This window comes from Gopherus flavomarginatus, chromosome 1, assembly GCF_025201925.1.
Source record: "Gopherus flavomarginatus isolate rGopFla2 chromosome 1, rGopFla2.mat.asm, whole genome shotgun sequence".
Classification (NCBI taxonomy): domain Eukaryota; kingdom Metazoa; phylum Chordata; order Testudines; family Testudinidae; genus Gopherus; species Gopherus flavomarginatus.
In genome coordinates, this window is record NC_066617.1 from 332,200,716 (window position 1) to 332,218,184 (window position 17,469).

The following is a 17,469-nucleotide window of genomic DNA, read 5'->3' on the forward strand; positions in this document are numbered from 1 at the left end:
AGGTCAACAGTAGATCTGATGACTGGAAAATAGCTGAGCAACACATGGTTTTTGGTTTTTTTTAAACTGATATTAAACCTGGGTAAAAGTAATTTTCTACCACTAATTTTTGTTAATATTTGCTTAATTTGCAGTCAGCCCAGCCACAGCATTCAGATTATTTATGTAAACTGCTATGCTAATCTTATTTAATATCACATCTCTTGGGATCTTATAGCTCAAAATTCTTCAGGCGAGGGTTCCGTTTGCAAAGCAGAGAAATAATATACTCAAAACTCTGTTGGGGTGGGCACTATGTAGCATATATAAATCTCTAGAACCAAAAGTGATTTGTCTGACACGTGAGTTTGAATGAACATCTATATTCAGTGTTTTATAAAGGAGATTCATTTGTTTGATTGAAAATTTATCTTGCTCCAGCAGTTCTTGAAAAGGTGAAAAACTTCCTGGCAAAACTCTTAACAGCCACACACAATCTGAACAGCTGTCTAGACGATTTAGACAGTTGCTACTGTCAGCTGTGAACCTCCTAATGCAAATAACTTTTGGGTTTACACGTTAACCCTTTCTAGTTTAACTGTTTTAAGAAGTCCCTGAGTTAAATGTCTGACTTCAGATTTGTTCTTCAGTGTTAAATTTTGAGTAACTGCCTTATCCATCACATACAGAAGATGAATGTTTCTGAATACTAAACATTTATTTTATTTAATGGAAACTAAAGAATACATCAGTTTGTTAAATCATTTGTGAATGCACAAAGATCAAAACAGCACATTGTTACTTTTGTTTTAAGTAGCACTGCTTAAGTCTTATATCATTAATGTTGCCTTTGAAGTAATGCAGCCTTTGCTTCTGTAGATATCAAATTCTTGTTCAAATATAAAAATTAAATGAAGAGTGATCATTTACACACTTATTTGAACTAACAAATTTGAATACTTCCAAGTTTTTTGTAAAACTGCCATTTTAAAGGAGAAAAATCCTAATTTCTACATCGTGTAAGATTTATTTTAATAGAGTGGAGTGGAGCAGAATTGTTTTAAATTCCAAAATTGTGTTTTCATGTGATTTGATCTTTCAGAAGTTAAAATAGTTGTAACTTGTCTTTCTGTATCATTTAGAGGTTCATGTTAGTTGCACAAGTAGCACTTGGGTAACATCTGAGGTGCTAAATAGAGAAACGGTTATACATATTTAACTTTGCTTTTATATATATCAATTTAACAAGACTGTGTTTTTTTGAGAGGCTGACTATACTAGTATTTATTATACCATTATATTATACTATTTGCTTTGTCCTGTAGAAGTAAAATGCTTGTCCTAATAAAAGCCTTGAAATCCATATTTCCTAATTGCAATAAGTATGTAAAAATATGTTTTAAATCTATTGATATGTTAGATTTATTTTAATCCAGAATTGGTAACCACATAAGTAGTGATGTAACACTCCATTTGCAGAAATGAGAAAAGATTACTAGTGGTCTCAGAGCTTCTGCCAAGGGTGAGGTGCACGTTTTGTGTGCCTTCAGTGTTTACCTCTGCTAAAGAAACATCTATATAATCTTGATTGAACTTATCAACTAACTTTAGCAAGTCACTGTAGCTTCGGCATAGTTAGCATAATAGAGATGACTGTCATTATTGCTGTTTTTAGAAGGAGCAGTATGTCTGACTGGCTGGCATCTGTTTCTCTCTTTAAGACATAACATGAACTAAACAGTTCAATTTCTAAAATGTAGGTAGGACCCAGTTAAGTGTTAGTTTCGGTGTGTTAAGTCATGGCTCATGATGCTAATAAACTGAGGAGCAAAATTGATGTTTATTCTGGTTTAGGGAGATGCTATAGAAGCCATGTCATTTCAGACTGACTAGAAATTAGGGTAAGATTTTTTTGGTGTCTGTTCTTTTGGATTGAGAGCCATATGACTGTTGTAAGAACATGCATGTGTTTTCCATGTATTATTAATTTATTTCACTTTGTAAAAGGTACATCGAAAAATCAGAGAGGATACAGATATGGCACAAGACTCTCTACAGTGCCTAGCACAGCTAGCTTCTCTGCATGGACCAGTCTTTCCTGATGAAGGTTCACAAGTTGATTATCTGGCACATTTCATTGAAGGATTACTGAATACTATCAATGGGTACGTACACTTGCCCTTTAAATTTAGACGGCATCTTTTAATCTTTACTTTGGAGTGAAGGGAGAGAGCCAGTATAGCTTATTTCTTTGCATAATTTCTGTTTGGAGTTGGACTATTAAAATGGAATAATGTTTTTTTGAAAGGGTATTTCCTGAAAAGAGTATAAAGTATATATTGGTTTGTTAAATGCAGAATATTCATCCATAAAATGAACAATGTTAAGCTTTTTTCCTAATTTCTAAAAAACCAAACCTGCTGTTTCTATCTATAGAATTGAAATAGAGGACTCTGAAGCAATGGGAATCTCCAGTGTTTTCAGCAACCTGATAACTGTGTTTCCTCGCAATGTTTTAACTGCCATTCCAAATGAACTTTTCTCTTCATTTGTTAACTGCCTCACGCACCTCACCTGTTCTTTTGGGAGAAGTGCTGCACTGGAAGAAGTGGTGAGTACTGTTCTTGAACTGCAATTGATTCTTGAAAGAGTTGAGTTCTTTTATTCCATTTATGATGAACATCAAATTAACAAGAGACATAAGAACGTAATAGATTTGTAATGACTTAACAATGTTTGGATGCCTTAGCCCCATTCTGTAATATATGTTTTCTAAGATTCATTAGTTTTGTTTGAGAGAAAGTTGCTGTTAACTTTTAGTTTATTTTTACATTACTGTAATCAGATGTAGAAGAGATATGTGTAGACCAGTAAAATTAATAATGAAGAACAATAGAAATAATTATGCACCTTGTAAATAGTTGTCTAACAAATTTAAACTTGAATTAAAATTTTGATTAAAATACCTGTTAAACGTCTTCATTTAAAATTGACAGTTTCACTAGCAAGTATAATAGGCATTAAATATTGCTTAAGTGTTCAGTTAGAACTTCTGAGAAGTGCTTATAAATGGTTAACAATTTACAGATTTGAAAGCCTGGAATGGCTATGTGCACATATGGGCAAATTGAAACTTACCTGAAGCTTGAACCTCTGTTTAAGTGAATGCATCGGCTATGATATTCTCTGTTACTGCCCCCATCCTGTGTCTTAGTGGCTGTTTTAAGTATCCCTTGATTGTTGACTCAGTTCAGATAATTTTTTTACAAATTTAGATGGTCAGGTAATTCAGTGTTTTGTTGTTGTTATATCAAAGCAGTTGTATGTTACAACCATGAGCAATTACTATCCCGGTATTTCTCTGCCCAGGAGAGTAATATTAAAAATGAAACAATCCCAAGAGGAGCTATTTGAAGAAGACACATAGTCAGTAAGGCAGATAAACTGTGCAGCTCCTGTGTATGATAATGAGAACTAATATCTGTAAATTTGCTACACAGTGGTGTAAAAATAGAACTTAGGAATATAAAACTGTCCTTGTTTATTAGCAATGTTTAATAATTTTTTCTCTTAGATTATATGTTTATAAAAAGATGGCTTTCTATCTATTTGGGCTTTACCAACTAAAAACTCCAGAAAGATCTTATATTGAAAAGCTTTTAAAATGTATTATGTGGAGGTTTTCTCATTGCCGGAAGGGCCTGAGTTCTCCAACTTTTGCTGTTGACTGACCTTTACAATTAGCACTTACATTATAAAATACTTTTCCACATTAGTTATTGTAGTAAGATGAGGCCCTGAAACATAAACTCTTGTGTCAGAGGCCTAATCTGAAGCCTGAACCAAAGTACTTCCAGGCACTGCTAAGCAAAAACTGGGCTGTGAGCCAGAGGCAGGCCTCACTCACAGAAGTAGCGAGAAGAGGAACTTGTGCCAAGATGACATCAGGACACTCCATAGACATAACAAGGAACAGGCAGGTGCATCTTAAAGACAGGACAGCATGATGGATAGATCTGTATGTCTGGAACAACATGACTGAAGGGGAGACAGCATCCTAATGAGCCAAGAGGCTGTACCTCAATATGTCAGGAGGGATGAGTAATCTGTCCTGTAACTGTATAAAAATAGGTCCTGGAGTGTGCATCTTTGGCCAGCCTAGGGGGCAGTGGAAAGTCCCGCCACTGATTGAGCTGTGTCCATTGCCAGGGGACACATTCGTAGTATGTCCTGTAGAGTCTACAGGAAACTATTACTGTGCTTCATTTGACAATAAACCTGGCTTGGGTTCCTTCGTACCTTACTAGAGTCTGTGGTCTTTGGGGGTTCTCTCGGGGTTCGCTGTGTCAGCTATCTGCGCAGAGCCGAGACAGCACACAGAGGGAACACGCACGCAGCCGACTGTTGTCATCAAACAAGAGCAGAGCACCACATCGGTAGCTACTGACAACAGTTATGAATGTGACGGGTTTGATCACAGAAACTCCCTTAGAAGCTGCCATCTGATGTGCCAAGACTACTTCTGCCCCTGCTTTCCCTGCCAAGCTTGGGACCCCAGCACCCTATCTTGCTGAGTGAGACATGCCTGTCTGCTCTAACACAGACCCATGGTCTGAATTACTTGCCCCAAAGCTGCAGACTTAACTGAAAGCAGCTTACAGAAGTGCTCTTGTCTTTAACACTCAGATGCCCAACACCCAACGGGGTCTAAATCCAAATAAATCCGTTTTACCCGTATAAAGCTTATACAGGGTAAACTCATAAATTGTTCGTCCTCTATACCACTGATAGAGATGCACAGCTGTTTCCCCCATCCCCCTGCTATTAATACATATTCTGGGTTAATTAATAAGTAAAAAGTGATTTTATTAAATACAGAAAGTAGGATTTAAGTGGTTTCAAGTAGTAACAGACACAACAAAGTGAATTACCAAGTAAAATAAAACAAAACACGCAAGTCTATGTCTAATACAGTAAGAAACTGAATACAGATAAGATCTCACCCTCAGAGATGTTTCGATACATTTTTCACAAACTGGATGCCTTCCTAGTCTGGGCACAGTCCTTTCCCCGGTACAGCCCTTGTTCCAGCTCAGGTGGGAGCTAGGGGATTCCTCATGATGGCTCTGACTTTTTTCTCTGTTCCACCCACTTATATATCTTTCGAATAAGGTGAAAATCCTTTGTCCCTCTGGATCCCCCCCCCCAGTGGAAAAGAACCAGGTTAAAGATGGATTCTAGTTCAGGTGACGTGATCACATGTCACTGTACGACTTCATTACCCACTTGCCAGCACATACGTATACAGGAAGACTTACAGGTAAAACAGCCATCTGCAATCAATTGTCCTGGTTAATGGGAGTCATCAAGATTCCAAACCACCATTAATGGCCCATACGTTGCATAATTACAATAGGCCCTCAGTGTTATATTTCATATTTCTAGTTTCAGATACAAGAGTGGTACATTTATACAAATAGGATGATCACACTCAGTAGATTATAAGCTTTGTAATGATACCTTACAAGAGACCTTCTGCATGAAGCATATTCCAGTTACATTAGCATATTTTCGTAAAATCATATAGAGTGCAACATCACAATGAAGTAGGCAAATATGTCTCTTTGCATTTTACAGTTTGGGCAACTGAAGCTCAGATGTTAACTTGCCCAAGGTCAGAGAGCAACTCAGTCCATTAGAACCCTTGTCTTGACCATTGTTAGACAAATGCTTATTCCACTAGACCACAGTGCTCTCCAGGCAAGTCACTTAACCTTTCTGAGGTTCCATTTCCTAATCTGTAAAATGGGGATAACACTTACATACCTCTTCATGAGAATCTTAAATGCTGTATATTTTCAAACTTCATCTGTGGTTAAGTTGCCGCATTTTACAGATTTGTAACAGACAAAGACATTAAATGCAGTTATTTATGGGACTGATGCTCTTTGGTTACATTTATAAGGCTTTCATACAGAGGTTCAGCAGAAGCATGAGGATACACCTCTACCCTGATATAATGCGGTCGTGGGGAGCCAAAAATCCCTACCGCGCTATAGGTGAAATGCCGTTATATCGGGGTAGCGCTGGCAGGGCTCCAGTGGTGATTTGAAGGGCTCGGTGTTCCCTGCAGCAGCCGGAGCCCTGGGCCGTTTTAAATCACTGGTGAGCCCCGCTGCCGCAGCCCCGGGGTAGCAGCGGCAGGGCTCCAACGGTGACTTAAAGGTCCCGGGGCTCCCTGCAGCAGCCAGAGCCTCGGACCCTTTAAAGCGCCACCCGAGCCCCACTGCTGCAGTGCCGGGGTAGCAGCGGCAGGGCTCCAACGGTGATTTAAAGGACCCTGGGCTCCCCGCAGTAGCCGGAGCCCCAGACCCTTTAAAGCGCCGCTGAAGACCCATTGCTACCGCGCTATGTGCGAATCCATGTTATATCGGGTCGCGTTATAGCGGGGTAGAGGTGTATTTCATATGATGGATCTTTTGGAGAAAAGACGAAGACCTAGTTTTTAAAGCGAAAGGGAGGAAAGCCATCCATTGACCCTCAGCCACCCTCCTGTTCCTGAGGGACTAAGAAAAAGGAACCAGTCTTAGAGCCAGCGTACGCATCTTAAATATGGTATCAGAAGTGATTAGTATACTCAGAGTTGGGGCACTCCATGTCTCTGTAAAATCACAAGCAGCGAAAACCTACAGCAAATTGCCAAACTGTAGCAGTATCTGCCTGGGAGGATCTGTCTTTTTGGAGGGTGACTAGCGATCTCTTATCCCTAAAGGCTTGTGGTTACCTAGAGCACATGAATCCTCAGCATTGTCTAATGGGATACATAATTGCTTTAGAGAAATTATATCGAAGTATTGTTCTTAAATTCAGATTCAACAGCACGAGGAAGAGAGATTGCAAGAAATTAAATTACTCTTAGAATAGTATGCTTCCAGTTGAAAGAACAAAGTGGGTTTATTCCAGGGATTTGCTGATGTTCATAACAGCCGGGTTCAAACCCACTCTGGATCTTGGAAACATAGGTGTTTGGGTTTTTTTAATCTGTCAAAAGCAACATTCATAATGTCACTAGGAAAAATTATACCTCTTTTGTATGCCCTGGATTTTACCATGCATGTATGGATACGTGATGTATCTCAGATTTTCAGTAGGGAAACAGCTCTACCAATTCTGAGTTAATGCCTTTTGGGTTTGTGTTGACACTGCATGTTTACAAACTTGTAACATTTGTGGCCATGTACTTGACTGGTCCATAAGTGTGTGTGTTCTATAGAAACAATCTGGGAAAGGCAGGATTGCAGTTAGAGAACTCTACAGGTGTGGAAATGGATGGTATCACCTAGGACATTCCTAATGCCCAATTAGCTAGTAGGAAAGGAAATAAAAACTAGTACAGCCAGGCAAAAACCTACTGCAAGTGCGCCCTCACAAAAACAACTCTATACCTGTGAGCTTAAGTTTCTTAGAGACCACTTTCCTGTTGGCAGTGACATATGCAATATGCTGAAGTGAACTTCAGGTCCTAGTGATCAATACATCTTTATTATAAAGTATTTGAAGACTGGTAAAGTGGCTTTACCAGAACATTTATATAATAATCCAGAAACTTTTTAGAACACCTGAAAGTGCCCTAGCTTTTCATTTAATCAAGTCAGATTTTTTTTGTTTTAATTCAAGACTTATTCCTGTATAGAGTTAAATTTACACTGTGTTCACCATGAACAAGCAGTCCAGCAGAACAAGTGTTCAGTGTGATCAGTGTTTGGAGTGAAAATTAAAATTAGTATAGATGCTTTTTTTTGTTCAACTGAATATTAGTGATACCCGTTTGTTTCATGACTCATTCAGAACACTGAGTTACTGGAAAAAATCCTCCAGTCCAAGAGATATACATGTCACTGAGTCAGATGTTGGCAGTAGTCACACCAACACATTCAAAAATGTCAACTCCACAAGTGTTCAGAGGAGAAGAGCACTAGAGGGGGAGTTGGGGAGAAATTGGAAACTTGGAAGAACATCTAACATATTTTGGGGGCAAAAAGAGGGCGAGAGAGAGAAAAGTAGTTATGCAATGTAGAAAAATGATATTGAATGGAAAATATAGACTGGGAAAAGATAGTTGTATGTTAGAAGGAAGGAGGAGAAGAGCGAAGGGTAAGGATATGTCTTCACTAGCAATGTTAAAGTGCTGCATCGGCAGTGCTTTAACGTGGCTGTGTAGTCATGACACCAGCACTGGGGGAAAGAGCTCTCCCAGCGCTATTAAAAAAACAAAAAAAAACAAAAAAAACCCCACCCCCACAAGGGGAGTAGCTACCAGTGCTGGGAGCGTGGCTACCAACGCTGGTGCACTCTCTGCACAGCGACTTTACAGCACTGAAACTTGCAGTGCTCAGGGGGATGTTTTTTCACACACCAGAGCAAGAAAGTTGTAGCGCTGTAAAGTGGCATTGTAGACAAGGCCTAAGTAAAAAGAACTAATGCAAGGGAAACATAGTAAATTTTTACATAATAGAAAAGGTAAATGCACAATGATGCAATATGTAACCAGGCTTTAAAAATTACTTTAAAAGGAAAGGATAAAGTGTGCCATGAGGATAGAAATTTGCCTTGGGCCAGTCCTGGTTTACTATGCTGTCTGTCTTCCAATTTTGTCTTTTTTATGTCAAATAAAATTCTTCTTCCTCCCCTTCTTCCCCCTACTCCCCTTTCTATGGTTGCATCTATGAATGTCCTGGTTTTTTATTTTGAAAATATGATCACCTTGAAGAAAGTCTGGTGCTAAAAAAGTGTCTTAAATTTTTTCCATCTTGAATTGTCATCCCAACTTTTTTTCCCTTGCCCCACATGTCCATCACAATGAGGACTTTCACTAGAAGCTTGTTGTTAAAAGGTCATTAAGCTTTTATCTGGAGGAGACTTAAGGACATAGTCACTCACTTTTTATTTTATGAAGACATCAATTCATTATGTTCTACTGTACCAAATTATTATTATACCATGGCAGACCTGTTAAAAGGTCATGATAAGGACCATTTTTTAAAAGGCAGGTCTTGCAGTAGTATACTTACAATGTTTTTCCAACTGCACTTTAGCAAGAAGGCTATGTGTCATTTGGATATATTTACTAAAAATTATTTAATTTCTGCCTCAGGATATTAATGATTTGGTCAAATAGTGTTAAAGAAACTTTTCGGACAAGGGCTCCTCACCTGTCCTGCTCTGTAGTAACTTCATTTGGAGACCCTTTTTTACTTTTCCATTCTGTGGCATCTTATTCTTTTGTGTGTATAATTGTAAACTGTAACCTCTGCTCAACTATTTTAAATGTTACTCTCAAATGTATGTTTGTACTACTTGCACTTTTCAGTTGTCTGTTTTGTGTGTGGTTTTGTGGAATTATCCCTGCCATTTTTAGTCTCCAAGATTAATCACCTGTTTTGAATGATCATTTAAAAAAAAAATTGTTTACCTGTAATTGTGTACCGTGAGGATTCAAATCCTGATAATCCTTCTCTCCAGAACAGAGGATTCTTTCACCACCCTATCTCTTTCTTTTTTTAAAAAAGAGTGATTTAATATATATAAGGCTAAGATTTAGTCATGGATATTTTTAGTAAAAGTCATGGACAGATCACGGGCAATAAACAAAAATTCACAGCCTGTGACCTGTCCATGACTTTTTTACTATAAATATCTATACTAACTAAATCTCTGCTCCTGGGGCTCCGCTACTCTAGGGGACCCCCTGCTCCAAGGCCCTTGGGAACCACTCCTCCAGCGGCATCCGGGGTCGCCGCTCTGGCTGCCCCCGGGACAACTGCTTCTCAGATGGTCCTTGGAGCCAGTTGCCCAGGGCTGTCTGAGCAGCGGCCATTGCGGCTGGCCACGGAGTGCCCAAGCAGCTGGCCCTGGGGTCAGATGCACTAGCCACTGCAGCTGCGGAAGTCACAAACGTAGCAGAAAGTCATGGAATCCACGACCTCCATGATTGAAACGCAGCCTTAAGTATATGTGTGTGATTATAATATATTTTATATTTTATATATTATAATATTGGTATCAAGAGGAGCTGTGAGTGCAGCGTCTTTGAAAATCAGATTACTTATTTATGTGCCTGTCTTTAGGCACCCAGATTTGAACATTTTGATCTAAATCATAAATGTTTTAAAGTTGTAATTTGGGAAGAGGATTTTGGTGTTAAACTTTTAGGTGCAGGGAAGAATCTTCTTAACTTTATTTTTGTTTTTTAGAGTGCCAGTTTTTTAAAAAAGTTTAGCCAGCACGAAAACTTGCTGGCCCTTGTTATGTGATATCACTTCAGGAAATCCATTTGAATTCTTATGTGTATCTTTTATAGTAGTTGTAACTGAATTCAGCTCAGATCTTTATATTAATTGTTTATAAAAATGTGTAGAATATCTGTTAAAGATTTATGATTACTAATGCAATTTTGGTTTGTTTCGCTTTGTTTAGTTTGGTAATAATCTTTTTCTTACAGCTTGACAAAGATGACATGGTATACATGGAGGCATATGATAAATTGCTGGAATCCTGGCTTACCTTGGTACAAGATGACAAACATTTCCACAAAGGCTTCTTCACCCCACATGCTGTTCAGGTTTTTAATTCTTATATTCAGTGCCACCTAGCTGCTCCTGATGGTACAAGGAATTTGGTAAGTTCTTAATCTGAGGTGGTAATAAGCACTCTGTTAGAGTATACAGCGGGGATCAGCAACCTTTGGCACGCAGCCTGCCAGGGTAAGCACCCTGGTGGGCCGGCCCAGTTTGTTTACCTGCCGCGTCCGCAGGTTCAGCCGATTGTGGCTCCCACTGGCCACAGTTCACCGCTCCAGGCCAATGGGGGCTGCGGGAAGCAGCGCGGGCCGAGGGATGTGCTGTCTGCGCTTCCCGCCATCCCCATTGGCCTGGAGTGGCGAACCACGGCCAGTGGGAGCTGCGATTGGCCAAACCTGCAGACAGCAGGTAAACAAACGGGTCCGGGTCCGGCCCACCGGGGTGCTTAACCCATGTCAGGCTGCGTGCCAAAGGTTGCCATTCCCTGGTATACAGTAATTAAACATTTCTTAGATATACACTACTTAAGTAACTATTAAAGGAGGTAACAGAAATGTTTTTACATGGTATGCAGTAGTGATGAAAAACGTGATTAGCAGTTACACTGTGGTCAGTTTGACATAGGAGAGGGTTCTTCATCAGCCTTTTTCTCTCATCTTAAAGAGAAAATAAGGGGAGAGCAGTGTTGGAGAATGCTTTTAAAACCTTGATGCTATTAAATATATTAAATAGCCCCATAATTAAAAAATTTGCTTGCCTCCTATCCTTCCATCTTTGGGTCTCGTGACAAAACAAATTACTACCTTTTTGGCAGAATTATGATTAAACCAAAAACCCTTCAGTGGAATTATAAACCTGATAGTGTGCTTGTTAATTCCCTCTGTACTTAACCGCCAGATTCTTAATTAGTTGTCCCCTTTTAAGTGTGTTTTATATGCGTAAACTTATCAAATATACAGTAGGACTGTGGGCTCAGACTGGGAGAAACTGCATTTGTAGAGAGACGGTCCTTTTGGATAAAATGGTAAACCAGGGTCCATACAGCCTTTCCATGGTAGCTGTCCAGGAGGAAATTTTAAACATTCCATGGCATTTTCACAGGAAAAAGAAAATAACTGTTATCCATCCCAACATTCCTCCTCTTAAAACAGGTTCTGATGCAGACTGTTGAATGTAAATCTTGAGCATATTAATGATTGCCCAATTTTTATACAGTAATTTTCTTAATGGTTTTAAACTTGATCGTATTTAAAGGGCTTTGAGATACCTCACTTCCGAAAAATACCATATAAACCTACTTCAGTTCTCTTGATACATAACAGGTGGTGGTAAGAGTGTCAGTATAGAGAAGAATATTTTACAAGAGACCTTGAATTCATAACCCCCACAGTCTTGACATAACTTGTATACACAGGTTAATTCATGTCCTACTGTGGGATAAGTCGTTTATCCCATGAATAACCTTTTAAAAGCCACAGCTGGCATTTCAGAATGCTGCTTGTTCAATATCAAAGCAGTGGCTGGAACTTTCAAATACGAAAGCACTCTTCAGTAAGCAGCTGCAACTTTGAAGTGACCAAAAGAGAATTATTTGCCAGTTTAGATAAAGAAAAGAGGCATTTAAAAGCACTTTGGGAGGACTTAAGGTTTGGATTCAAGTTTCCCAGCTCCTTTCTAGAATAACAGCAAAAAGATATTTTTCTCTAACACACAGTCTTCTCTCTTCCTTATCAACTACTGCAATTGGATATTTAACTTTCCAGTTAACACTGAAATCCATGTCCCAGAAATGTAGTGTATTTGTTCTTGGAAATAAGTCATAAAGTTACTCAAGAGTTCTTTGCAATGTGCCAACCTGAGTTTTCAAAAATAGAGATTTACTAAAAATCATGAGATTAAAAAAAAAAAAGTAAGGTGGTTCTTATTTCCGTTCTGATTCTTTGAGCTTTTAGTATTCACTTTTTCAACCTTTACTCTGTAAACAATGGGGGCTGGAAACTTTTCCTTTCCTTAATGAAAGCTCTGATTTTTACGTAATAACAGGACTCCAGGAGCTAGGATTTTAAAATACCAGACATGGTAGGACTCGCAATAAAATCTCTAGAACTGGCAACATTGTCTTTGTCATGACTTGTGTATAAAGTTGGCAAACAAAATATCCAGCTTCAGTGTTTTCACAGCTTAAAATATTAGTTCCTGGTCTCTTGTGTGTGTGACTCAAATAGCAAATGTAGTAATTCAGTCTTGATTAGTGCCTGAACTAGTGTATCTGCGAGCCAACAGTGATGTGTTTGAATTTTGGAATCTTTTTGCTCACTTGTCCTTGATTGATTGAGCCTGTTAAGTGTGATCAGAAGGGTCAGCCAAATGCACCTAAAGCCATTTTCACTTGGCCTATCATAGATTGCATTTTGTTTGAGCTCCTGATTCATATAGAAAAGTTTGGGAGACAGGGTGGGATTTTTTTCCTCCTATTTTTTTCTCCTTCTGTTTCTCCTATCATGTTTTGTCTCTCACTGGCATCCAGTGGCCAGTCTGTAAGTCCTCCATTTATTAGAAATAATCTCATTTAATATCTGGACTTATAAAACTGGAATGCAATAATATAAAAGAATTGAGTTCAGAGTTCAGTGATTGTTTCAGAGGTAAGACCTAGTCCCATTCCTGATTCCAGAAAACCATGGGCATTAAGTTACCAACTCCTTTCTTAATTCTTCTACGTATATTTTATTAAACTTAAATGTGCATTCTGACTTTCAATCTGGAACACCAAAAAATTGAATAGTATGTAGAAAAGTGCAAAGAAGAAGAAAATCATAACATGATATTCTTAACACAGTAGATATCTTGTATAATATACATTGATGACTTTCAACTTATTTAAAATCACGTCAGACTGCCAATGGTGTAGCCTCTCGGGAGGAAGAAGAAATAAGCGAACTGCAGGAAGATGACAGAGACCAGTTCTCTGACCAGCTGGCCAGTGTAGGCATGCTTGGAAGAATTGCTGCAGAACACTGTATACCTCTTCTTACAAGGTACAAGATTATAATTATAGAAGTGTACTATACTTCAGTCAGATGATTAAAACAAAAGAGTCTAATGTTAAGCAGAGTTTTTAATTCTTTAATATAACCTTAATTTATGTAATGACTACATAAAGTTATTTGCTCATTGTTTTTCTTCAGTTTATTAGAAGACAGAGTGACAAGGCTCCATGGTCAGTTACAAAGACATCAGCAGCAGTTACTTGCCTCACCAGCATCAGGGTCAATTGACAATAAAGTGCTTGATGACCTGTATGAGGATATTCATTGGCTTATTTTAGTCACAGGTTAGTGGAAAGTGTTAAACACATAAAATATTGGTATACTGCATCTGAAACTGGAACTCCTCAGCCAAAACTGCAATGCGTATATCAGCCCATATGTCTCATCCTTGTAATTGATTTGTATGTGCTCATTATCTTTCATTTCATATAGATGCTTCACACACAAGAGGCAAACGTATCATTTGCCCTTCAACAATACTGAGTTACTTTGTCATTCTTTTTCTTATTTCCTTATGTTAATTTTGATTAGAAATAATTTGTTTCTGATAAAGATGCTTAGAAAAATGTTAACAGAAGACATCTTACCTTTTGTGCTTGTACTGATTTTGTCATACACTTTTGACCTGTTTGTTCTTAAGTATAGTCAGTCACCATATTCAGGTAGCTTGCTGTCAATGAAAGATCATAAATAGAGACTATCTGAGGTATGTAATGGCATAATGAAGTTACTGGCATGAGTTTATGATGGCCATGTTACTAAGGAGTGACAAAGACCTGACTGGGTTATACAGATCATCCCAAATAGAGTGTCAATAAAACATTGATGCAACCACACATCACCATACATATTTTGCTACATTTTAGGGCAATTTATTTTTGAAACATTTTTAAGTTTCAAACTTTTTATTGGTGCTATCTTTTATATTGATTCATAAAACCAAATTTCCTTAGTTACTATGCCCATGCCACAGTGGCAGAAATATTGGAATAAACGTGCATATTTTAAGAGGTTTAATAAAACACTGCTTTGTGATTTTTGATGATGTCTTAATGATTACCAGATCTTGATGCAAATATGGTATACAGTTTACTAGCCATACCATTATTCCCTATGGGATAAAGTTTTTATTTTTAGTTCTGGTGAGTTATGATACATCGGATATTACAGTTGTCACTAGATCAGGAATGAATATGGCCTGTCCTGGACATAAGACTATTGTACTTTTAAATACCTTCTTCTACCTGAGCTAAACTTGCTGTGGAAAGGAGGAAACCTTTTTTTTTGTGGTAAGTTTGTTTGGCATTCTTTTGACAGCTGTGAAGAGGCTTGGATTGTTAGCAATCTCAATTTAGATTGATGAGTCAAAACTGTAAAATGAAGACATTTTATCACATGGCTGCGGAAAGAAAGCTATTAGAAATGTTGTGTAAAAATTTATTATTCTACAGAGGCATCAGTTCTGGTATCTGCAGGTGAAGCAAACATGTGTTCTGTATTTTGTTTATTCAGGGATTCTTTTCATCTTTAGCTTCCTGTTAAAATTTTAGGATCTCTCCTCTCATCTATACACACAGTACTGAAATACATAATTGATTAAGAGATATCTTTAGCATTGTTAGTCAGGATTGATTCCAATGCCATTTAACATCTGTTGTAAAGCCAATAGACTTAAAAAGCAAAGTCCTAAAATGCAAAAACAATCTAGGGCAAAAAACTTGTGGTCACTTTTTCCTCTCTCTCAACTTTAGGCTACCTCTTAGCTAATGATACTCAGGGAGAGACTCCATTAATACCTCCAGAAGTAATGGAATATTCCATTAAGCATTCAACTGAGGTTGACATCAATACAACACTTCAGATCCTAGGATCTCCAGGAGAAAAGGCCTCTTCCATCCCAGGATACAACAGAACTGATTCTGTAATTAGGTAAGAATACAACACAGTCTATAGCAACTTCCATTCAGAGTATCTCAAACAAATGTATATAGGTGGATAGGAGATAAAACTTGAATATTGATGGTCTCATGCATGTAGGAAAAAGGGAAGCAGTGCATGAATGTTGAATATGGGAAAGGAAAAGAGATCTCTGTCTTTTAAAATGGTTTTAGTACAGGGATAATAAGGTAATGCTATAAAGGTAGGAAAGAAAAGGTAGGAAGGATTAAATCAATTGTAGGTTAAAGTAACAGTCTTAAGGTGAAATTTTAAGCTAAAGGTGACTTAGTGACATGGGAAAAGGTAGGATTGAAAAGTATTGAAGATGGGGCAAGACAAATACAAGTGATTACTCCTCTAACTCCCAAATGTGAGTGACTCAGGAAAGTCCCAAGAGTACAGAGCTAGAGTGAGCAGACAGGTAAGTAGGTAGTCATCAGGGGAAGGTGGAACAAGATCCTGGAGAGAATTGCTGAATTTGATTTGCAGTAGAGATGGAGAAATATCTTTGTAGAAATAAATCTTTTGCCAGTAAATATCAAGAATCAAAATAAATGGTGTTGCTTTTTTGAACATATGAGACAAATGTTTGAAACATCAGTGAATTAAAATCTCTAGATAAAACTATATAGATTATTTGCATACTGCCTTCTACAGTGTGCATAAACAAAATGACCATTTGCCAAGCTTTCCAAAGTATTAAATGGGTCTGTCTGTTTCTGTCATGAACTGTGTGTTGGTCCCTGGGATTGCTCCAGAAGCAGCTCTGTTGGCCTTCGGTAGGGAAAGAATGCTGTCGCTCAGACACTCAGTTACTGGCCTATTTTAAGGACCAATGTGAGGGGTTCAGAAGGGATTTCCATCCTTTTTGGGAAGAAGAATGATGTGTATGGTGCTCAGTGTTGGGCAACAAAGAAGAAACATGAGCAAATGATCCATTGAACAGAAATGCAGACATTAAGATGGATGAGAGGAGTCAGAAGAAAGACCACACAAGGAATGTGTCTGTTAAAGACATGCTCAAAGACCCATAAACAAAAAAATGAGGGAGTGCAGGCTCACATGGTTTGGTCATGTAAAGTACAGTCCTGACAGGTATGAGGATAAGAGAATCCCAACATATCAAGACTGAAGGAAAAAGACAGAGGCCGGCCTAAGAAGAAGTAGTGGAATGTCATAAAGGAAGACATGTTGATGTGTTGTGGTAGAGGATATGGCATTGAACAGAGCACTTTGAAGGGAGAGGACTCAGCACTGACCCCGCTTGATGGGATTAATGCAGAAAGAAGGAAGAAGGAAAAAAAATGATGGCTCAGAACAGTCTCAGAATATGACGGTCAAATTAAGGGGATCATGTGGCACACTAATGGATGTGGAAGTTACTTCACCCAGGGTTAAAATTACTTTTCTGTGTCTGTCTCATGCCAGCCTTAACCTACTGTAGGAGGCTAGAGATGGCTTTTCATTCCCATTCATTTGGTCCCTGGATTAACAGGTCTAGAAATTATGTGGAAATGCTATACTTTGAAAGGTAAAGGAGCACCTTTATCTTGCTCCTTGATGACCCCTCCCTCTAGCTGGCAAAAAAAAAAAGGAAGCAATACTGTCCAATTGTGCGTGTCCAGTGGAGTAGGGAATAAAATATGCTCTAAATGAAGAGAGTCGTTTGGGTCTATCAGGGATATGGTTGAGGGGAAGGAAGTATATACACTATACAGTAACAAAAATAGTGAGATAATTTACAGTTTCACTGTTTGATTTAGTTTGCACATGCTCCAAAAGGCACTCCTGAAACTGTCCAAAGTTTATAAGTAATAATGCAAGGGAGAGGGGAAATACCGATGTCTCAATAAAAGCTTTTTTAGTCCTCTAGGCAGTGTTCCAATTGGAATATTTCCCATTTCCCCTGATGTCAGAGCATT

At 38.3% G+C, this 17,469-nt stretch overlaps 1 protein-coding gene across 1 annotated transcript in view; it reads left to right on the forward strand.

Moving 5' to 3' along the window:
- XPO4 (exportin 4) overlaps positions 1 to 17,469 on the forward strand; it is a 166,794-nt gene that overhangs the window by 108,975 nt on the left and 40,350 nt on the right. The window contains exons 8-13 of the mRNA XM_050937160.1: positions 1,987 to 2,144; positions 2,416 to 2,590; positions 10,481 to 10,657; positions 13,455 to 13,597; positions 13,748 to 13,893; positions 15,361 to 15,538. Of these exons, the coding sequence (XP_050793117.1) occupies positions 1,987 to 2,144; positions 2,416 to 2,590; positions 10,481 to 10,657; positions 13,455 to 13,597; positions 13,748 to 13,893; positions 15,361 to 15,538 (977 nt within the window). The remainder of the gene's footprint in view (positions 1 to 1,986; positions 2,145 to 2,415; positions 2,591 to 10,480; positions 10,658 to 13,454; positions 13,598 to 13,747; positions 13,894 to 15,360; positions 15,539 to 17,469) is intronic.